Here is a 25,000-nt window from a genome sequence, read left to right as displayed (position 1 = left end):
TTAAAAAAGGAGGGGCAATATCAACAGCCACTATAAAACTTAAAATTCCAGCGCTCTCTCTCTCTCTCTCTCTCTCTCTCTCTCTCTCTCTCTCTCTCTCTCTCTCACAGGAGAAAGAGTACTGGATAGACAACTTGCGAATATCTTTTTCCCATTCGGGATAGAGTATTTGGTAGTCCGTTGCATCTCTCTCTCTCTCTCTCTCTCTCTCTCTCTCTCTCTCTCTCTCTCTCTCTCATTGTGCATTATTAAGGGGGTCTCACAAAGAGCTTAAGTTGGAGGACGATTGGGACAGCAATAATAATTAACGTGTATTCCTCTGAAGTCATTTCCACAGTTTCATATTTAGCTCTTTCGAAAGGACAATCTGTTTCAGCATGCTTTCATTTTAACACTATTGTTTTTCATATAGCTATATAGAAAACCAGCAGTGAATGTTCCCACCCTTTGTCTGCACCCCCGTAAGTTTGATGGACGTTCTTATTTGGTAATCCCCCATCTGCACCTCTCATCCCTTCTGTAAACTTCCAATGCACGCACTCCATCACAAAGCTCAGCGTCTTAGCGTCCTATGCTTAGTAAGCAGCCCTCGGAACGTCTTTCCATCCACTACAAAGAGCTTTCAGTAATGATTCTTCCCTTCCGGTTATCACATTCTTCGAATCGCATATATCGAGCGATATCCTTATGCCCACAGTATAAGCTTCTTTCAAGGATTCTCTTGACCTGTTATCTCGTGCTTGACAAACCACTCCTATGACATTTGATATTTAGCCTTTAGTAGAATTTTTCCCACCAGTGTTGTTCATTTCCTTACAAAGTTGACAGGCTTAGTGAATTAGATTATCTTGGAAAATAGCTCCCTGCCATTAATCATTCATTCATCATACACTGGAAAGTTTTTTTTAACATTATTATAAAGCATCCCAATGAAATTACCAAGTCTTTTATTTTACCTTCGTTCCCTCTTCCAGTTCCTGTTTAATTAATAGCTTTTATTACTTAATGCAACATTTCGTTTTCCTCCCGTTAAATCTGTGCTGAGTTGCCTCCTTGGTCCGAACTCTTTAAAGCATAATTGTATGTCAGCCCCAGTGGCATTTAATACCGGTTGTAATTTCCTGGTCTTCTCTGTATTGTTTGTATTAATTATATTAATTTACTCTTGTTCAAGGTTCTGTTATGATACAATGTTCAGATAGAAACGAGTAGTACAAAAGTACAGCTCTATTATCGGCTACTAAAGTGATAATATTTATAACAAATTTAAAGTGGTTAACATAAAATGAATGGACTAGTTAACAATACTGGATAATAATTCACTAAAAGGCAGACTGAAGGGGCGTGTAGTAATTGTCTATACCATTATTATTTAGAACAATAAATTTGCCCAGAAGTAAACTGGGAAGCCGACCAGAATACCATTGTCTTATGAGACCGAGAAAAATAGTGATAACATTAGAAAATGTTGAAAAACTCAAAAATAACTAAAAAAAAAAAAAACACATGAAGAAAACACTGGGGTCATGCATTATTTACGAAATAACAGTGAACCAGGTCATTAAAACAAAAGTCTCTTATTCTCATCATCCCCAAGATTAGATCTCACTTCGCTGTTTAGCATATGACGATTTGTAATATAAATTGCTTCGATTTTTTCTCGCTTCTCTGTTTAGCAAAGGACTTTTATTTCTTAGCCTGTTGCTCAGACTGGATGTGAATCGTTCTTGAGTAATATTGCACTTTTGAGTTGCTTTTAGAAGGATGTTGTAGCTTAGTTGCAAGGTCCATGCCTCGATCCCTGCCTACCAGTCGAATCGGTTGTGAATATGTACCAGCATCATTCGTAGTCAAGGAAGAGTCATCAGGTCATACCATAGTAGCAGCATCTCTTCTTGACACTTGCCATCCTCCTCCTCCCCATTAAAGATAAAAAGTCGCATGGTGATTTTATATATATATATATATATATATATATATATATATATATATATATATATATATACTGTATATATACTGTATATATATATGTATATAATATATATATATATATATATATATATATATATAATACATAGATGGATGTAATTTTTCATCATACACCTCCATCCCCTTAGAGGGATAAACGCTAGGAAAGTTCATCCTTGTGGCATGTCATCAGGTCTTTAGGCGGGAGGTTGATTATCATTTATTTACAGCAACATGAACTTGTGGGCGATGGTAGGGGGATCGAACTCTGTCCTAGAAATTCGCGACATGGGCCCTGGTCAACTCGGCAGCAGAATCCACCATCACACCCCTTGCTTGAAGGGATAACAGGTTGTCAGCGGATTTCATGAAACATAAGCAGGATTTGACCATTATTTCTCGAAGGGAAACTTGACAGTATGACTAACAATAGTTTTGTATACATATACATACGCGGTATACATGCATGAATACTGCATAAAATGTATGGCATATATATATATATATATATATATATATATATATATATATTTGTGTGTGTATATATAAATATGTATACATTGTATAGTTGCGAAATATACGCCCACGCGGTGCTCTGTAGGCCTTACTTCAAAGTCCCTAGCGTTTATTCAGTCTGCATCTGCGTTCACTCTTTAGCCTTTCACAATACCTACGTTTCCGCTTCTTTTCTTCCATCTTGCTGTCAGACCTCTTACCCGGTAATACTTTTACTTAACAGCTCAACTGTGGGGTTTTCCCTATTAGACCTTGCCGTTGAATGGTCTCCTACGCCCCAGAGACAATTTATTTATTTCGATATAATCCAAATCTATAAATTTGCCTATTCTGTGATTATATAGTTTTCTGTTTTTCCAGCTATCATTCATCAAAGCATATAACGTAGTTTTTTGGCAGAATATGTGAACATTGATTAGGAATAAATTTCTGGTAGTAACAGCTGTTGTCAAAAATAATTTATAAAACATCAAGTGATCAAAATATTGTCTACATTAAGTTTTGTAACTTTTTTATTTGATAAGGGTCATAATCCTGATATATTTTATGAGACCCGTACAATCATTTAAGATGCTTCATCAAAGCTTAAATCTGGGAAACTCTGAAAGTACTGTCAATTAGCTAACTGTTTAATAGTAAACAAACAAAACTTTGAAACACTGTAACAGCCAATGCAGAACTTAAGGGAAGGCGTTCAGTTTATAGATTTTTTACCTTGTATATACTTATCCAAATTTTTCTAATTTTTTGATAGACAAGTACGAGTGATTTTATGACTGGTCAACATAATTCAAAATAAGATCATTCAACTGAATTTGACTGAGCACTCATACTCTTTAAAGATATGGACAGGACGGTAAGAGGTTTAATGCAATAGCAGCTGGTCTTGTGTTGTTATCCAATGAAGCGAATATTGTTAATGCTGTTCGAGTACTGTATAGCTAAACGCTATAGATAGGTTGCGTCCTTAGGAAAATTCTAATGATTTGATATTGGCCCACCAGTTTGGGGAGTGGCAGGAAAGCATACTGACTTGCATACAATCCTTTGCATTGTTGCAAATCTTGTTGCAGCCATACTCTCAAATACTATACGGCTCGTGAATAGAATTGTAATATTTTTATATTTCTCTCTCTCTCTCTCTCTCTCTCTCTCTCTCTCTCTCTCTCTCTCTCTCTCTCTCTCTCTCTCTCTCTCTCTCATATTAATCTAACGATGCTTTGTGATGTATTCTCTCTTGATTTTGATCTTTCGTTGCCTTGTTCTATTTAGGAGGTTATTTTACAGTACTGTACTATTTCAAGATTACATTATTTGATCTTGGCATTTATTTATCTTAATTCAAATTACTATAGTCGCATTAGCCTTATCAGAACGCAGTGATAAGGTACATTATTATCAGCGAAAAACATACATTGATTACTGGTCTGCGATAAGTTGACTCAGTCGATAACGTGAACTCATTGTGGGAGGATGTTAACCTCTATGTTAATTATACCGGCGATAATTATCTGAAATTGCCCTTCGTTGTACTCGCAAAGTACTTTAATTTGTGGCAAAGAATTCTTTGAGAAAATTCCAATAATTCATAACACTTAAGTTTCATGAAATTGGGTATATCTGGAGCTTCTTGCTTCTCTCGGTTACAATGAATTTCGCAACTCTCCCGTTTCGACGAACCCCGCGTTCTTTGGACACTTCCAAGAATGAAGTGGAATTGGACTTCGTAAAACCCATTAAAATGAAGGTATGTTTCTCGCGTGTTCACGAGGTTGACCTAGCCTAGCTTCAAAATAAAAGTGGAACACCTCTTGTATGGAGGAAAAAAAAACATTCACGTACAGCTGGACACAGGAGTTCCTGCCACACCCCGCTCCGAATAAGTGCTTCCTTTCAGCCCCTTACTGCTCTGCGAGTTACTGCGTAAGGCCCCGCCCACCGCCTCTGCTATCTGATTGATCACTCGTCGCGCAGTAACGGTGTGACAGGGAGCAATTTATCCGAGTGAGGTGTACCATGTATTCCTGTGTCTTACTGTACATCTAGTTTTATTGACAACGCATAGAGGCGTATATCACGTTTATGTACGCCGAATGGATAGAATCCAGTGGATATATTTGAAAACATGATTTTTATTGATGTCAATGTCATGATCATCGTTGTGATTCCTGTTCATTGCACTTGTGGTAGCATTGTAGTACATCTTTTAGTGTATTTACATGTGCATAGCCTCTCGGTGACTAGTGAAGTGGTTATACAGAATATAAATTAGTACGGCCATTACAGATTCATTCATTGGTCGTTTAAAGTTTAACAATTGTTACCTGTACTTTAATATATTCATATACTTTTCTTTCTCAAAAAATTTGTAAATTAATGGTTCCTTTAAGTTTCGTTAATGGTGTTTTATCTTTTCTGGAATTATTTAAACCCAAAGGAAAAGGAAATTACCACCCTCAACGTAGTAGGCGTATAGGTCATAGTTAATCTTATCACTTAAAAACATTTATTTAAGGCCTAAATTCCGACATTTTTCTATAAGTGACGGAGATGTTTGTTTATCAAGATTATCGTTAGATGACTTAATGCTGATTTAGATACGCTCTCCATACTGCGACCTGTTTGTTAAGAGTTTCTTAACATGAAACTTTATTTTACTGGTGTTTGCTTTGAGAGGCCCTTAACATACACTCGAATAATTGTGAACATATTTTCACGATGGAACCTGGCCTGATATATATCTTCATGGTTTCACGGATAAGTGATGGAAAGGAAGTTATATAATTTTTATCATCAATTATTACTTGGGTAAGGCGTTATCTGAAACTGATATTTGAATTAAGATTTTAAGCCCATTCATCGTCATTGTTGGATTTGAAGGAAAACAAATATCTCTGGCTTTTTATGTTTGTTGTATTTAATTTTTGCTATAAAAATTGGTATTTGTATATGTTAAGTCTCATGACAAATCTTGCTCACATTTAGACATACCGGTACTCCTTCGTTTGTCTAATTTATGACCTTTTACTTCATTAGGTCTTTTAATACTTCGTCTATCTGCAAGTTTGGATATCAAACGAGGACGAGAACAAAACGGTTAACCATGTGAAGCCGAGAGGCCTTTTAGGCTCCCAAACAATCCAGTTACTCAAGCTCCCTTAATTGGGCGAGTCTTCGGGCGAGGTTGCCTTTTTTGGCATGTCCTAGTCACGAGTGCGCAACCAAAACGGCAGCTTTTGATGCTTTAAAGGGCGTGATAGATATGACAAAGCCCGTTTCGGAAATTTATGCTGCTGTGAACCTTTTATCTCGAATGGCCTAAACTGCATCTGTCTTTTCCTGCTGGGTACACGGCCTTATGCTCTCTTGACATTATGTCCATTTGTAGAAACAACTGCTTGGCCATGCATCTCGTTATGATAACCATTATGTAGCTAATAGCTGAATCTAATGCGGTTTTTTTTTTCTTTGTCTTATAAGTAGTTTGTTTAAGAAGTCTATTTTAATTCTCCACTTTTAAGTAGCGTTTTGAAAAGTATTAGGTTCTTATGTATAAGAATTACTCAGCCAGTTTATTTAATTCCTTCTTCCTTTCATATATATATATATATATATATATATATATATATATACATATGTGTGTGTATAATATATATATATATATATATATATATACATATATATATGTATGTGTGTATATATATATATATATATATATATATATATATATATATATATATGTATATATATATATATATATATATATATATATATATATATATATATATATATATATATATATATATATATATATATATTAAATGTATATACACTGCAGACTGTTAAGAATCTTCTTCGACAAATATACATAAGCAATACAGCCATCTACAGTATATGCTCATTGATATTTTAGAATATACTTTTATAAGTTTATAACATGATCTACTGAGTTCTCAGCTCTCTTTGGAGAAACAAAACAAAGGTTTCTCTCTTGGAGCTGTTTTCCCTGAGTTCATAACACTTGAACTTATTATACTATGCTAATAGCCTAAGCTAATTTTAGGCAGAGGTTTGCATATCGGTGTTACTGTATATGAACATAATGAACTGGTAATATCCAGCCCTGGGGGACTGTCTGCATTTCCTTAAGCGGGCCTTCCTTACTTCTTCGTTCAGTACATTATTGTTCATTCGCCTTTTTAAACCATTCTAGTCATATGCAAGTTTGTACTCCTTTTTTTTATCGCCAGAAGAATGTTATACTTTCATTTTTATCTATTTTCCACCTGTGAACAATGTTCCGTCCCTTTGGGGGACATTTTCCCCTTGTAGAAACCCCTCTTCCGTCGTCTCTGGGAACACCATTGAATTTATCATTTCTGTGGCCTTTTTGTAGCTTCTCCCTTCCCATTCCCGGATGTCAGTGGGTGTTTATAAACATGTCACTCAAAAATTTTTGAAAGGCCTCAACTTTTTTTGTAAAGGAAACAGACTTTTTGGTTAAATGACTATCTAGTAGAACTGATAATTGCTATGTAATTAGCTGTGGTTAATTTGCTCTAACTTCCCTTAATAATGGTTCCGAAATTGTCTTACATTTAGTGTTTATTTCACTCAGATTTTTTTAACGTTTGATATATTAATTTTATACGACCTTGTATTTCATGCAGTTTCCTTTTTTTTCCAAACTGAATGTTTTATCTTATTTTTCTTTCAAAACTGAATGTTTATGTTTTCATAGAGAGATAACAACAAGCACTCAGTATTACTAATTCTGGATTATGCTTTAGAGGTACCGTAACACAATGCACAGATGGACTAAGGTGAAAAAGGAGACTAACCGTATTTCAGTAACTCATAGGTTGCTAGTAATTTGATGGATGAGATCAATGTTCACTAGATGAGTTATAGGAACTATTACCTTCTATCTAATGAGTTAGTGCTCTTTCAATGATATTGAATTACTAATCTGACCATTTAAAAACGCTTGTTTAAAGAAGGTTTTCTCAAGACTTTTTCAATAATTCTGGATGAGTCATTCCTTAGGTTATACGAGTATTCAAAAATATCCCATTATTTCAATCAGTATACTTAACGATATCTCTGAAAATTGAGTATCATCACTTTAGTGCTATGGTTACACGCACATATACATTAAGATATATATACATATGTATATATATATATATTATATATATATAATATATATATATATATAATATATATATATATATATATATATATATATATATATATATATATATATATATATATATATATATATATATATATATATATATATATATAGTGTGTGTTTCTGCAAGCTTTCTTAGTTCGTCGATCCATCGTCTTCTCTTACTTCCCCTGCTTTTGTACTCTAGGGGCCCATTCTGTTTTTATATATATATATATATATATATATAATATATATATATATATATGTATAGTGTGTGTGTGTGTTTCTGCAAGCTTTCTTATTTCGTCGATCCATCGTCTTCTCTTCCTTCCCCTGCTTTTGCACTCTAGGGGCCCATTCTGTTTTATATATATATATATATATATATATATATATATATATATACTGTATATATATATATACTGTATATATATATATATATATATATATATATACTGTATATATATATATATATATATATATACTGTATATATATATATATATATATATATATATATATATATATATATATATATATATATATATATAGTTTGTGTGTGTGTTTCTGCAAGCTTTCTTATTTTGTCGATCTATCATCGTCTTCTCCTTCCCCTGCTTTTGCACTCTAGGGGCCCATTCTGTTATATATATATATATATATATATATATATATATATATATATATATATATATATATATATACAGTATATGTGTGTGTGTGTGTGTGTGTGTGTGGGCGTGCGTGCTTGTTACTTTGTCTAATCACAAACTAATGGGGAAGTGGAAGATTTTAGTGATACTTTATCTTATGTGAAGCTCTCCCATTGACAATCACATAAACTTTAAAGTACGCGTTATAATCATGTAATGTATATCCTTATAACTTGGAAGTGTTCCGACCTCCGTCCAAGTTCGAACAGATCTATTACGAGAGCGCTATTCGAGTCTGTTCCCTTCCATTCTATGTCGTGAATAGGAGGTCCATTCAGTATTCATTGAATGTCAGCCTCCCCAAGTGCGAGATAACATTAACAGGTGGAAGGAGCGAGGGAGAGGTCTGTGGATAGAGTTGGCAACTTCCAGCTGTTTAATTGAAAAAATTTCTAGTGCTGGTCTTATTCTAATTTCCTTCTCCGTGTAACCCTTGAAAGTCTGTTCAAGTCAAATTACCAACTTGTATATTCTGTCGTTGTTACTGATCTTGAAATGAATGATATTAATTATTCATTATCCTGTAGTTTTTTTATTTTATTTTCTCCCTAGGCTATTTTTCGCTGTTGGAGCCCTTGGGCTCATAGCATCCTGCTTTACCAACTAGGGGTGTAGCTTAGCTAATAATAATAATGATAATTTTTATATCAATTGTGTTTATATATATATATATATATATATATATATATATATATATATATATATATATATATATATATATATATATATATATATAATGGATATTTCGTCCTGTATCTACAGTATGTATCATAATTATATAAATAATGTAGGTATTCATCATCATCTCCTACGCCTATTGACGCAAAAGGTTTCGGTTAGATTTCGCCAGTCGTCTCTATCTTGAGCTTTTAAATCAATACTTATCCATTTATCATCTACTTCACGCTTCATGATCCTCAGCCATGTAGGCCTGGGTCTTCCTACTCTTCTAGTGCCTTGTGGAGCCCAGTTGAACCTTGATGAACAAATCTCTCTTGGGGAGTGCGCAGAGTAGGCATGTGCCCAAACCATCTCCATCTACCCTTCATCATGATTGATTGATTGATTCAAAGTTTTCAGGCATCCTGACATCTGAGGTCATTGACGCCGGCCTTCATCATGATCTCATCCACATATGGTACTCTAGTAATCGCTCTTACAGTTTTGCTTCTAATCCTATCCTGCCATTTAACTCCCAAATTCTTCTGAGGCCTTTGTTCTCAAATCTACAAAATCTGTTGGATATTGCTTCATGGTCATACCACGACTCATGTCAATACAGTAACACCGATCTCACCAAACTGATATATAGACTTCTTTTTATATGTATTTCACGCGATTTGATTTCCAAATTTTATTTAACCTAGCCATTGTCTGATAACTTTTTTCAATCGTTCATTGAAGATCCTGTATTAGAGATCATAGTTCTTAAATATTTCAATTATTCCTCTTCATTAATTCTTTCCGCTTCCAATGATATTTCATCCTCCACTGCATATTCTGTTCTCGTCATGTGTCTGTCTTCTATTTATCTTGAGCCCAACCTCATATGATATTTCATGCATTCTGGTAAGCAATTTTTGTAAATCCTGTGGTGTTCTGCTAACAAGAACAACATCATCAGCATACTCTAGGTCAGCTAAATTTCCTATTACCAATCCAGTCCAATCCTTCTCCACCATCCACAACTGTTCTATACAATACAAAATCCATAGGAGGATAAACATCATAGGTGACAACACATTCCCTTGGAGTACTCCACTGTTCACGGATTTTCATTTTATAGATCTCCATTAACATTAACTTTGCACTTGCTATGCTCATGAACAGATTTTTATGAAATTTACATATTTAAGAGGAACTCAATAATAACGCAGGACTCTCGGTAAAATTGGCTGGTGCACGCTTTCAAAGGCATTTTCTGAACAGCTGTATATAAATAATAGCGTCTGCTTGGGTTATTAAGCCAAACCCTGTAACCGGAAGGTTCTGCTCTTCTGGTCACATCCGTAAATACTATAAATAGGTGAATGGTGGAAAAAGTTATTAATATGGCTTTATACTTGCAATAGATTATAGTAATATACTTTATAATATAATATATATATATATATATATATATATATATGTTTTTATATATGTGTGTGTATACAGTATATATAAATTGATACAGAATTTATTCATATTTTCTTATATTGATTCATGTAATCGTAAAAGCATGGGTCTTTTAACAGATTCTTGCAAAATCGAGAGAGAGAGAGAGAGAGAGAGAGAGAGAGAGAGAGAGAGAGAGAGAGAGAGAGAGAGAGAGAGAATGGGGGAGGGGTTGGCTAAAACAAACTGTCAAAGCGAATCAAGAGAGCCTTTGTGTTTTGCATCAGAGGAAGCCTTACTAAAGGAACAATATTCTTTCTGATCTCGAAATGTTAATGAAGGGTCGCTTTATGTGTATTGGAGAGTGTTAAGAACTCTTTAGTATTGTAAATATGCGAAGGATTTTTTTTTTTTAAGTTTGGTCATTTCCTTTGGACTTATTAGGGGAAGCTGGTACTCATTTTTATTTATTGTAAAGTTGCGTGGGGGTTTTATTCAGCAGATCTTTCGTTGATTTTGCTATGTATTATGCTAATGACTTCAAGGAGAACTGGGGGATATGAAATATCTTGCAAACCCTGGATAATAAGGTTTGATTAATCAGTTAACTCGTGTATAAATTCCTCTAACCAGCCTCCTCCTTGAAGAGAGATTAAACTTCGATGTTATCAAGTAGTGTCGGCACTCTAGTACCGAAGATTGAGGCCGAACGTGTAATTAGTAGTCCATAACATCTCTTGAAGACGTGTCCTCCCATGTGTAGTCCATTGGGAAGTAAGAGAGAGACAGAATGTGGCGTCAGTAAATTTATTGATAGTCTGCGGTTGTGCCTCCTCGTTTGTTTTGAATGCTGAGGTTGATACAAGACACAAGGGAGGGTGGACGGACTGACGAGGAAGACTGGTGGTTACGTGCAAAATTTGTCTACACGAGGCTATTCAGGGAATTCGCCATTGTGTCTTGCACAGCACAATGGGTTATATTTGAATTTGTTATTGAGACTAATATTTGGTGAGCAGTATGGAAGTACTGTATATGAAAGATAAGACTTCCAAGTTGTCTCGATAAAGAATGACTCATGAGATTTTAATTTATTATTGAGAGTAGTACAGTATTACGATAGTATGGAGCATGAAAAAATAAGGCACAAAGTTATCTCGATGAAGAATACCACTCCGGATATTTGAATTTCTTATTGAGCAGTATGGAAGTACTGTAAATGAAAAATAAGGCCAAGTTATCTATACAGTATAAACACTCAGGATTCTTCATGAATTTCCCGTTCGAGGAATCTGATGATTTTGTCTTTTTAAGGAATTTGTCATTTGAATCCTAGTCTCGTCCAAGTGATCATTAGCCAAAACGAACTCGCCAAGAATATGAGATTTTACAAATTCCCGTCCCGTTATGATAAAGTTCAACGTCTGAGTTCTCGTAGGACTACTTTGCAACCCTCGTTTGCCACTTGGGTTTTAGAAGAGAATGTGTTATTTGCCCGACGGCAGTGACCTCAATGATAACAGTATGTGAAGCCATTTGCTTTTCTTGCAGTATTGCATGTAAGGACTGGGCATGGGCAAGCAGACAAGACACAACCGAAGAAGCACGGGGCAGTGGGAGAGAGAGAGATAGTCGCCAAGCTGGCGTGGTCTTGGCGTCTATGCCTGGGCCATGTTAGGGACTCCTCGGCGCCGTTACGTCTGCTTCCTTGGCCCTGTCACCATATGGAACACTTTTCTGTAAATTTACGGTGTTATCTAAGTGTTATTCGCCACAAGCCACTTGTCAATCATAACCGTGGGTCAAGATATGCCAGCAGCAATATAGTCAAGATGGAAAAAACTTTTAAAAGACCTGTCATTTGAGTCTCGAGGGGGTTAGTGGAGTACCGCTGGGCACATGTCTCAGATGGTCGAGTACCCCCGAAAAAAAGATGCTTTATTCCCACTGTCTATTTTTCGCTCGAGACCCCAGCAGGACAAAAAGGTTTCCCACGACTCGACTTCATTTATTGTCCATTGCTTTCTTACCATGTTTGTTCTCTCTCTCTCTCTCTCTCTCTCTCTCTCTCTCTCTCTCTCTCTCTCTCTCTCTCTCTCTATTTGTTGTTAGAAAGAAGTTTATTATTTCAAATGAGCAGTTCTGCCTGCGATACTTGGATGAGATTTTATAAATAGCATTATATGAAAGTCTTCTCCATCACCCAAAAACCTTTCACACGACATTCCCTTATAAAAATTCGTACTAATCTATGTTTCGCCATCTTTTATTTTCCCTTCTCAAGAAACCCCCCCCCCCTCCTTTTCCCTGGGCCCTAACTGCCCCGGAAGAATCACGTTTGTAGGTTCCTTTGAAACTTCCTGTTTGGGTTACGGCTGAGACTTTGGTTTGCTGTTGAGAGAGGCCTCGTGTTTTTCGTTGTTTGTACACGATTCACTTAAGGAAATGTTTGTATTGTTTGTTTACGCTGATATTACACGAATCCATGTGTGGAGGCAATCCAGTCATGAGACCAACCTCCTCCCCCCTTTTACTAACTCCATCATTTGAAAGAAGGAAAAAGGAAACCAATAGGAATTAAAAACAATCCCGAGATATATAGTAAATTATATTTTTTCTGTGCCTGGTAAAAGCGTAATTTTTGTCAGTCATGATGGAACTAAAACTATGGCCGAAAGCCATTATATATTATGGAAATATCCTGTTGCTGGAGGTACTAGGTATAAACAATGTTTATTGCGTTGCCCTCCTGTAAATGGTATTTGCAAATAAAGGTTATGTTTATGTATTGATCTTTAGATGCAATCGCATGATTATAGGGAAGCTGCACTTATCTGTATTAAAGTACTTGCGAGAGCGTCCCTTCTTGTGGTAGGAACATTTAGAGGGATGGTGCTAAGACTTACAGAATAGGGGATGGTCCCTTTCCTCACGTCCTCAGTAATTAAGTAAAATAACATCTGTTTTCTTTCATTTCCTCGAATTTCTTGTGGTTCCGAATTAAGCAGTCTTCGAGTTTGTGACATGTTGGAATGAGTAAAGACGCTTTGAAAGTGTCAGCATAATTTTATTGCTATTGTGTTTCACGTTATGATTTGGTGGTAAATATGCACTCAAAATTCGATTCTTAAGAGTTATAGGTGTATACCTAGACTTCTAATCTTGAATGTATGAATATATAAAAACTAATTAAGCAAAATGTACAAATATATTTCAAACATATATGTCTGCTGTCTTTTATTCCTCAGAGAACAATTGGGTCTAAAGAAAGTCTTATAGAGAAGCATCTTTCCAGAGCTAAAGCATAATCTTAAATAAGGAATTAATCGTATCCTTGATAAAAGGAAAGGGTCATAATAAGGTATAACAAATAATGGATAAAATATCGTTTCCCTCGCCGTCCGATGGGGCTTGCCTATAAATAAGCTGATTCTTGTTGTTCAAGGGAACTCGCTTATGAAGGGTCAAGGGAGGGTTATTGGTATTCCCTTCGGAGTAGCCCACTTGTGTTTGGCTGCAGAAAGGGATTTGCCCTGGGCGGAAGGGGGAATCCGGTGCAAAAAGTAAGTTTAATTAGACTCGCCTGGTCAGCTGGGACTCTTCGTTTCATAGCTGAGTTGGGGTGTGTGCCTGTGGGATTTATTTCTAGTTTAGATTCGGTGCTACTTTAGTGTGATACCTACCATCAGGATTCTACAATAGTGAGATTCCTATTTTTCAGGTTAGAGGTGATTCCTACCAGAGGAGGATAGATAAAACATACTTCTTGACACTATTTTAATCTATTCTATTCTATAAAACATGCTGAAAAATCCATAACACACGCTTTAGGTTAGGTCAGGTTAGGTAAAATGGTCGTTTTGTTTACACTGCTTGTTTAGTTGGTTTGGTAACGCTTAATTGAGGTGCTACTCTTGTAATAACACCTTGGAAGGGGAATATTACATTATTTGGTTGTTTGCTTGGTAGGAATCACCTTATAGTAGATTTGAATCCCCATATTGAGGTAGGAACAGAAAATGAAGTCAGGAATCACACTATAGTAGCATCCATGTGTTCACGATCATAGGTGAGACTTGAGAAGAAATCAGTCTGGTAGTAAAGAATGAAATGTGATGATGATGTTAAATCCTGCCAATATGTAATCATATTTTTTCTCTTTTATCTGATAGGAAAGATGGTTGAAAGAAAAGGGAGGGCAGTTAGCTAGCTAACCATCGTAAGGAAGTTTGGAAAGTCGATTTTTAGTCAAAGTAATTTAGCCACAATTTTATTTGTATGAAGGGACATTTTTCTTATGGTTTTTAAACGAGGCATAGTGCAATATTTTTTTTTTTTTTTACTTTTTGTTTTCTTGTGATTTGGGTACTGGCGTTGTATTTACATCTCATGAATTTGTTATATAAATAAAAAAAAATCCATTTTCATGTACTGTACTCTTACCCTTATTTTTTTTTCAGGTAAGCGATGATTGTTTTGTAGTCTTTACCTAATTCCAGCTTCAAGGTATGTGTGATTATTCTATTATCAAAGAGTCAGTGTAGTGTATTAAATAGAATTTAGATTTTGGGTCATTTTGCAGGGCTAATGATATGAAATTGGAAATCATAGATGTCAACTTAGGATAGAAAAATTAAAATTACATAACCAATTGTAATGAGTTATAAACTTTATATATGACGACGATTCAAAACAAAGATGAGAGCAAATATGATTGTTTAATTATCCGTGAACGTCTTACAGAGTTTGAATCATAGTCGTAAAGTAAGAAGTTATAGCGAATTCTTGCATAAAATTATTTTTTTATTATGCATTATAATTAAAATATTTGTCATTTATTCATTACAATAATCAGTAATTTCCGTATATGCCATTCATGTCAATGAATTTCTCGCCTAAATAGCATGGTAATAAATACTTAAGAACTTTCTTGGTGAAGACTCGTGGAGTCTTTCTTTGATATTTCTTGTCATTTCACAAAATTTAGAGGACGAAGAATAATTTAAAGGAGGTAGATCTTTGTTTAAAAGTTGTTGGGGGCAAATGTTTGATAAACAATCAGTATAGTGTATTTTAAAATGACATATCGATTAGCAATAGGTCTTGTTGATTGTAAATTCCACTGTATTCTGAAGAGCTTGGTCGTGTTTATCTACTGAATCGGTGGATTTTTCACTGTCTGTTCCCAATTTCCTGTGATAGATGGTAAGCCTTCGTGAGTTCATGATCTTCTTAGAGTAGAGGGAATTAGCAAAGAGGAAGTCTCTCATCAAAGGATGGAAACGGATTATTTATTCGTGGAATGTTGTTGGAATTCAAAAATTATTATTCTCGTTTATTTATATTTTTATTGCTAATGCGTTATAAATTAACCCAGTGACTTCACTAGAAAATTTCTACCGTCATCATGTCCGGCGCTCGAATCTTGATGTTAGTTGGGCTGTAGAATTTTATATAACCTTCAGTTGATGGGTTGCTGTATATTATTTTTCTCTTCAAATAATATTCAGGATGCCAGAAAACCTAAAATCAATCAATCAACCAATCTCCAATATTATACAAAATGTACTTCCTTTCTTACCCATAGTGCCAGTTTATAAATCATAACTATGATAACCATTTTGATTGCGTAGTTATTTACTTGATATTTAAGTAAATGTAGCAAATTAATTGCATGATTGCATTCATTTTGGATATTGTCATGAAAATTTGTAAGTTCCCTTCACCGAGGTACGCGTTGGCCTTTTTGCTTCACTGACAGCCGAGGTTTCATGATCTCAGAAAGAACTGTCAGCTTACCTGTCAGCACGAACTTTGTTGATCATCTCTGCCAGAGATTGCAGATGTTCTGCCCCGGTCTTTGGCCTGGCGACCTGCGAATTGAAAGAGAGTGCTCTGTCCGCGGGTGGTGCCATGACGTAAGCATGACGTCACAGGCCGTCTCCGTTCCTCTCGTTGTTTCTTGTTTCTCCCCCGGCTGGCCGGCAGTGTCAGTGTGTTTCCTAGCCCCACATCTTCAACATTCTGCCACGGGTTGGGGGTGTTTTGGGGAGGAATTAGAGAGAGAGAGAGAGAGAGAGAGAGAGAGAGAGAGAGAGAGAGAGAGAGAGAGAGAAAAGGGGTGATTCAGTCAGCTCACGTGTCCCCCACTTCCCCCCCCTCTCTCTCTCTCTCTCTCTCTCTCTCTCTCTCTCTCTCTCTCTCTCAGAAGAAGAATTTAGAGCATCATAGTTTACTCTTCATACGAGTTCATTGGAGTAGCCCTATCATTGTTCAGCTCTCAACCGGGCATGGAATGCATTTGAATAGATTTTGCTCTTTGTATTCATAACAATGTCTTCTGCTCTTCTGATGTGTCCGTGTTAATATTCCATGTCATAGACAGAGGGCATCGTGGCCAGTCTCATGTTCATGGCCCTTCGGCTACATCTTTAAACCTCCCAACCCCCTCTCTTTTCCTCTTCTCATTCGCCCTCCTCCACTTCCTTCTCTTCTCTCTCCTCTTTCCCCTCCCCTCCCTCCAATCGACACCACTTTCCTCCACCTCTTGAGTATTTCCTTCGACCTCCCCTTTGTGTTTGTAGGCTGTTTTTCATTTGTTACTTTCTCTTCCTAATCCTTTTTTAGTCCGTCTCGTCTGTATTATCCAGAGTTGTCTGGTTTAGCTTCTATGAGAACATGGTGTGTCTTGCATATTATTATGTTTTGCTTAAAGATAGTCTTTCACGGATCCGCGTTTGCCTTAAAAGCCTTTATTATCTTCGGAGCGGTTACAAGGGGATTAACCCTTGTTATTAACCACTTGGTTTTTGGGTCTTCTGCTATGCTAATTAGGAGTAATCTACTGTATACTTTAGATAAAATGAGAGTTTTCTATTTCTATAATTCTATTCTGTATCATCTACAATGAATTGTATTAATGATGAAGATAAGATAGTCGTAATTTTTTTTTCTTTTTTTTTTTGCTGAAAAGAAGTACTGAAAGGACAATTAAAATTGGCATTGAACTATTAAAGTTTCAAAGTGTATAATAACATAGATAAACGCGCACAAGAATACACACACACACACACACACACATATATATATATATATATATATATATATATATATATATATATATATATATATATATATATAGAGAGAGAGAGAGAGAGAGAGAGAGAGAGAGAGAGAGAGAGAGAGAGAGAGAGAGAGAGAGAGAGAGAGAGAGAGCTTATCAATGGATGCCTCCTTTTTCATTAATTTAAGCTGAAGAAGATAAATCTTCTTTTGACAGTCAAGTTGATTAAGACCATAATACTTCATTACTGTATATTGTATTCCCTACGAAATATGAACTAACTTAAAACAGAATAGGGGTAGTATGTATACACACACACACACACACACACATATATATATATATATATATATGTATATATATATATATATATATATATATATATATGTATATATATATATGTATATATATATGTATATATATATATATGTATATATATATGTATATATATATGTATATATATATATATATATATATATATATATATATATATATATATATATATATATATATATATATATATATATGTGTGTGTGTGTGTGTGTGTGTGTGTGTGTGTGTTATGAACCAAATCTTTTGCTTCATCTGTTTCGGATTTTCACTTCTCGGTTTCCCTTCTTCATTTCCTCTTTGTTGTCTTTTATCTATTTCACATCACTTTTTTTTTTTCATTCTCCCTTTCCCCCTCCTCCTCCTTCCTTTGCTCATCTACCCACAGCCTCTTTCTTCTCCAAGCATTTATTCCTCGTTTCCTTAGGCAATCTTTTATTTGATTTGTACGTCAGTTACCGTTAGTGCTGCTCTCCTGTCAGCCCTAAAAAGGTTGGTTTTTTTTTCGTGTCGAAAGATTAGAAACATTTAGGCCTACCGCCGTCTCGGAGATGAACTTTCAGACTTTTTTTTATACTAATTGGGTTTAAGCGATAATTGACGGTTTGGCCATGAGATCGTAGTAATTACTTTCATATTAGATATCCTTCATGTCCACTTAACTTTTTCTATTTATTCTGTGTGTAGTTCATTAGTCAAGATTATTATTTTTTACATTGTTCCATGATTTACTACTACTACTACTACTACTACTACTACTACTAGCTAAGCTACAACCCTCGTTGGAAAAGCAGGGTACTATAAGCTAAAGGCTCCAACAGGGAAAAATAAACCATTGAGGAAAGGAAATAAGGAAATAAATAAACTACGAGAGAAGTAATGAACAATTAAAATATATTAAAAACAGTAACAACATTAAAATAGTTCTTTTATATATAAACCATAAAATAGACTTATGGATGCCTGTTCAACCAAAAAACCTTCACTGAAAATAAGAACTTTTGAAGTTCCACAGATTCCACTATCTGATTAGGAAGATTATATTTGCTTTAGCCGATTTGTCTACTAGAATCGTTTGGAACTTTTTGTAAATATGGAGAAAAAAAATATAGAAATGTACATCCTGGCAACTGCATTTGTTTATAGCCAGACATCTTGCATTTCCCCTCTTTTCCCCTTTCATAATTTCTCTCCCCTTTTTGCCTTCGTCTCGCCCCCTTTTCCGTTCACCCCTCGTGCACATTTCCTACGGCCGACATTCCGCCCATTATTTCGTAACACCCACGATGGCCGGAGATGATGATCATTCGGTAGGCCGAGGGTCTCCAGAGGATTTTGTAGCGAGCAGGTTTGTTTGTCTTCCCGTTTTAATGTGCTGTTTTAAAAAGGTATCGGCTTTACTTCCCCCTTTCCTTTTCCTCACCTCTACATCACCCTTATTTTCCTCACCTATACGTCACCTTTTTTTTCCCCCTCATTTCATGATCCGTAATAACCCTTAATTTTCTGTTAATATTTTCAAATGTTTCGCCCCTTGAGTTGGTTTGGTTTTATCTTGTAATTTTGTCATATGAAATATTTTAATTTTATTTACTCGGGTAATCCTCAGAAACATCTGCAGAGTTTAATTAGCATAGTTATTCATTAGCGTTTTTCACTTCACTCCAGTTGTGGTCATGTTTTCTTATCCTACTCTAGAAGTAATGTTTGATCATATTGTAAGTAATATGGGATATATTTGAGCATAGAATAAATAAATATATAGGCTTTATATATATATATATATATACATATATATATATATATATATATATATATATATATATATATATATATATATATATATATAATGTGTGTGTGCGTGTGTGTATTATATATAATGTATATATATATATATATATATATATATATATATATATATATATATATATATATATATATATATATATATATATGTATGTATATGGATATAATAAATACTACAAATATACACGTGCACCATTTTATGTTACTTTGGTTGGACATAGTTTGTTATATATATTTAACACTAACCCCTCCTGCATTCACAACAAAACTTTGTATTCTTAATTCTTATCCTCCCGACGGTTTTACCGAATCTCGTTCTAATATGTAACTTACGTTGCAAAGGAAGAGGCTTCGTTTAAAATAATTTTTATTATATTACTGTAAAACTGGGTTGCCATTGCAATCTTCTAAATGATTAATCAGCGTCCTCTTCATTATGACTGACTTTATTTTTGACTTGAGAGTTAACTTCATTGTGGCACCGACTTATTATTTGATAGGAATTTCGTATTTCAAAGATCAAGATATGGACCTGTTTTTCTTACGGTTTCTAACAGAAGTCAAATTTTGAGACATGGAACCATCAGACTGTGGCGGATAACTTGGGGTTTACAACTCCAAACAGTAAGATAAGACAATTAGGGTACCATGTTAGGGTAGGGAACATTAGGTTAGGTCGTATTATTGTTTATTTCCCTGGTCAAATATATTTTTCAGGCATATGAATACGTCCAATGGCAGACCGGTTCTAATGTTAAGGAATTGTGGGTAATAAGAATAATGATTTTACTGGGGAAACTTCGTTTCAGACAAAAGTTACACAAAGTGATTAGGTATTATTTAAAAAAAAATCCCAGTGAAGGATGAACTAAAATCTAATGAGAGAGAGAGAGAGAGAGAGAGAGAGAGAGAGAGAGAGAGAGAGAGAGAGAGAGAGAGAGAGAGAGAGAGATTCTATCCTTATGAGTCCTAGTCCTGACGCAATTGCAAGATGAAAATATTTTAGCTATGTCATTGAGGAATGCTGTAATGATAGGATATGCGTCTCCTCGGGACTTTTTTGCTTGGGGTCTCAGAAGGCGCTATTGAAGGATTTGAATCCAGCTGTATTTGAGTGTCACTATTGACAGTGCTCGTTCTACTACGCAATTTCACCGTAGTAGGTACGAAAACGCCTCGGTTCTGCACAGTAGCGATGTGCAGAGCCGGTGGAGAGTGAAGTGGCGGCTGAGTGTGTGTGTTCGAATAAAAGATGAGTGTTGACATAATTAAAGGGAGATGAGTCACGATAAAAACCTACTTCTCGCCTATAGGCCTAATACGAGGTCGATAATTTTCATTTTGCGCTCATTAATACCACCAAAGAAATGTTAACATATGTGAAAGGAGATCACTGTCTTTTTTTTATATGGGAAGAGATTTAGTTGGAAAGGGAAAGTTTGCTGGTTTTTATATCGTTTACCCTTCAGCTATATAGACTATAAAACTAAGTGACAAAGTTTATGGGATATATTTAGAAGGGCCGCTGTTAGACCTATATCTCTTGTGAGAGAGAGAGAGAGAGAGAGAGAGAGAGAGAGAGAGAGAGAGAGAGAGAGAGAGATGGATGAGGGAATCGCCGTCGTCCTTACCCCTTCCTAGCTCTTATCGGCAGTTCCTTCATTTCCTTCCTCTCCTGTCTCCCCCACTATTTACCCTTCCCCCTTTCTCGGTTTTATATCCTTTTCCTCCTCATTTACTGGACGGCGAATGAGTCATGTCCCATTTGGGTAATAAAGATGCCAATCCCTCGGCTGGAGTCATAGCCTACACGGGGTTGGCCAACGCCAAGAGAAATTCGCCAATCAATAGGAGACAATGGGAAGGACTTCTCCATATTGTCAAGGGAGTAACTAGTGAGACTGGCAGCCTGATCTGGCACCTTATGCCGATAACAGTAGGCTAGGGTTTGTGTTTGTGTGCCAAAGACCACAAGGAAATTTGTTTCCCCTTGTTTATTGCATCCGAGCATCACGTGTTTCTGTGAATTTTGCATATATATATATATATATATATATATATATATATATATATATATATATATATATATATATATATATATATATACATATATATATATATACAGTATATATATATATATATATATATATATATATATATATATATACATATATATATATATATATATATATATATATATATATATATATATATATATATATATATATATATATATATCTAAGAACAGTGGAAGATGGTGGAGAGGGATTACCCTCGATTGGTAATAGGAAATTAGCAGACTCAGAGTATGCTGATGATACTGTCCTTGTTAGCAGAACACCACAGGGTTTGCAATGCTTGCTTATCAGAATGCAAGAAATATCACAAGACAGAGATGATGAGAACGGAGTATACTATGGAAGATGAAATATCAATGGAAGAAGAAAGGATTAATGAGGTAGAATCATTTAAGTATCTAGTAACTATGATCTCCAATACAGGGTAGTTAGAATTAGAGTTTAGTGAAAGTTTAAAAAAAAGCAAATTAGATAATGGCTAGGTTAAGTAAAATTTGAAAATCAAGTCGCCTGAAGTTACATATAAAAACCTGACTATATATTAATTTAGTAAGATCGGTGTTACTACTGTATATGAACGTGAGTCATGGTATGACAATGAAACAATAGATTTAGTAGATTTGAGAACAAAGCCCTCAGAAGGCCATTGGGAGTTAAATGGCAGGACAGGATTAGAAATGAAACTATTGTATAAGAGAGATTACTCAAGTGCCATTTGTGGATGAGATCATGATGAGGGGGATAAAGGGGTAGATGGAGATGGTTTTGGCATGCTCTTCGTATTGCCAAAGAGATATTAGTTCACCCAACGCTTAGTTGGGCTCCAAAGGGCACTAGAAGAGTTGGAAGACCTAAGGATACATGGCGGAGGACTATGAAGCGGGAAGTAGGAGATGATGAATGAAGGAGTATAGAATTAAACACTCAAGATAAAGACGACTGGCGAAATCTAACTGAGGCCCTTTGCGTCATTAGTCTTAGGAGGAGATGATGGTGATTAGAGAGAAGCTGGTCCTTAGAACATAAGCTAGTTATAACTCAAGAGTTATGGAACGAATTACGATGGAAATAACACTTAAGAGACAGAAAGAGGGCAACATGGATACTAGAGCAAACTAAATTTGAGGATATTCTAACATGTAAAAAAAAAAAAGAAATGGACATGGTCAGATCATACTGTATAAGAATAACAGATAATAGATATACATTAAGAATAACAGAAAGGGTCTCTAGAGATTGCAAAATAATCAGGGGAAGGAAAAGAATACGATGAATTTATTAGCTAAGAAAATTTGCGGGGATCGCATAAACAGACGCGAGTGGAAGGACATGTCTGAGGCCTTTGTCCTATTATGGACTAATTACGACTGGTGATGATGATGATGATGTGTACGTGTGTGTAAAATATTCAAGTGTCTCGGCTATATTGTGAATAATGTACAGTATACTCTGAATAGCTATAGATTAACAAGTACATGTAAAACATTAAACAAATGAAATGTAGTTATAGTTATGATTAGATTAACACAAAGGAAGTTGATGAAACTAAATACAAGTGTGTTGATGCTGTTTCTGTGGGCTTCATGATGATACTGAGAAAAACAGCTGAAGATTAAAGGATCGAATGATTGTTGTGTGTATTATGTTGTATGTCAGATGGCAGTTGCCAGGATGCAGCTGTAGAACTTGAGATCTGCACGAATATGAGATGCTTGTTTTATTGTTTGTAATTTTTTTTATGTATCATTTGCTTTTAGAGAATATTTTAATAATTGAGGTAAACTAGTTCAGCTTATAATATTTTGATGGTGATCAGTCTGTTAACACAGGTTATAGTTACAAAGATTGGAAGAATTATAAGATGAAAACGACAGGGTATTCATGTTAGTAAATGGACACTAGTATAAACTGTTAAGATCATTTATACTACGAAAATCCGCCATTTGTAAGTCTGGTTCCAAGCAAATTTAATAGTAGATTTATTGACAGACTAAAGAAATGTTTACAATCAGGACAGAACCACTAATGGAAAGTTCATGCAAAGATTTAAAGAATGACTGGTTGTGGGATTCTTTGAACTAAAGACGTGAAACGAATGACAATTTGGTCATTTTGAATGTGTACTCTGGAAAAGTATTTAAAAGGGGGTGAAGAAAGAGACCAAATAAAAAACTGGATATGTCATATATTATTAATATTGGTTGATTGGCTTTAACAGCTTTATGCCCACATTATTATAATGAAAATAAGTACGCGTACTAGCATTTTTTGAATGGCAGAAATAACGAAGGGAGTAATTAATAAATAATAAAGAAAATTGTTCTAAATGGTTATTTGTCAAGGTACTGTCGGATGTGGTAATTTCTTACAAGGTAATGATAAGTGACTAGTGTACAAAATTATGAAGATATATATCAGTGTGTGCTTTTATGTATGTATACAATGTAATTTTTTACATGATAACGTAAAACTTTGTGACACATTTTGTACACGCGTACACATCAAACAGCCTAAAGGAGAGAGAAAAGAGTTATCAGTATCACGTTATCATATGTATCGACCTTGGTGTTATCTTTCCTACCCGCATAAATATTGTATGTAGGAGACGTTTCATGGCCCCCACTGGCTATCCAAAGGGGTTATTTCTTTGCGGAGGGTGTTGTTTTAACCATGTTTATAGTCACGAACAAATACAGTATATATATCCTATATAATAAAGATCAACGTATCTGCATATATATATATATATATATATATATATATATATATATATATATATGTATATATATATATATATATATATATATATGTATATATATATATATATATATATATATATATATATATATATATATATATATATGTATATATATATGTATGTATGTATATATGTATGTATTTTTTTCCTGTCACGCTCAGCGACTTGGTATCTCCCCGTCCCTCGGGTAGGGGGAAAGGGTGTAGTCATACCCTGATTAGGGGATTGCCTCGAGAGATACACTCGGAAGCTATAATCTCCCATAAATTGCCGAACCAATGGGTTGTAGTTAGGAAAGGGGATATTGGTGGGAAAAGTTGAATCTGTGTGTGGGGATAAGTCTAAATATTTAGACGTAACATTTGACGGCTCGGGTACATTGTGTCTATTGTGCATTAATTTCATACTTCTTCATTCACACTTTAAATTCATTTTGATAATTAATTTCTTATTTTCTCCCAATTTAGACTATACAGATCTAGAATTGTGTACAAAATTAC

General features: G+C 35.0%; 1 protein-coding gene across 2 annotated transcripts in view; it reads left to right on the top strand.

The window, feature by feature from the left end:
* Window positions 1-25,000, top strand: part of p130CAS (Serine_rich_CAS and FAT-like_CAS_C domain-containing protein p130CAS) — a 147,924-nt gene that overhangs the window by 2,349 nt on the left and 120,575 nt on the right. The window contains exon 1 of one of the 2 annotated variants that reach the window (XM_068358248.1): window positions 3,944-4,231. The exons of the other annotated variant lie outside the window; for it this stretch is intronic. Within the exon in view, the coding sequence (XP_068214349.1) occupies window positions 4,133-4,231 (99 nt within the window). The 5' untranslated portion in view covers window positions 3,944-4,132. Of the gene's footprint in view, window positions 1-3,943; window positions 4,232-25,000 lie in introns of those variants that run through there. 2 annotated transcript variants of the gene reach the window in all.

This window comes from Palaemon carinicauda, chromosome 2 (genome assembly GCF_036898095.1).
Source record: "Palaemon carinicauda isolate YSFRI2023 chromosome 2, ASM3689809v2, whole genome shotgun sequence".
In the NCBI taxonomy this organism is placed as follows: Eukaryota; Metazoa; Arthropoda; class Malacostraca; order Decapoda; family Palaemonidae; genus Palaemon; species Palaemon carinicauda.
Note: the sequence above shows the minus strand (reverse complement) of the source record. Positions and strands in the feature narration are given on the sequence as shown.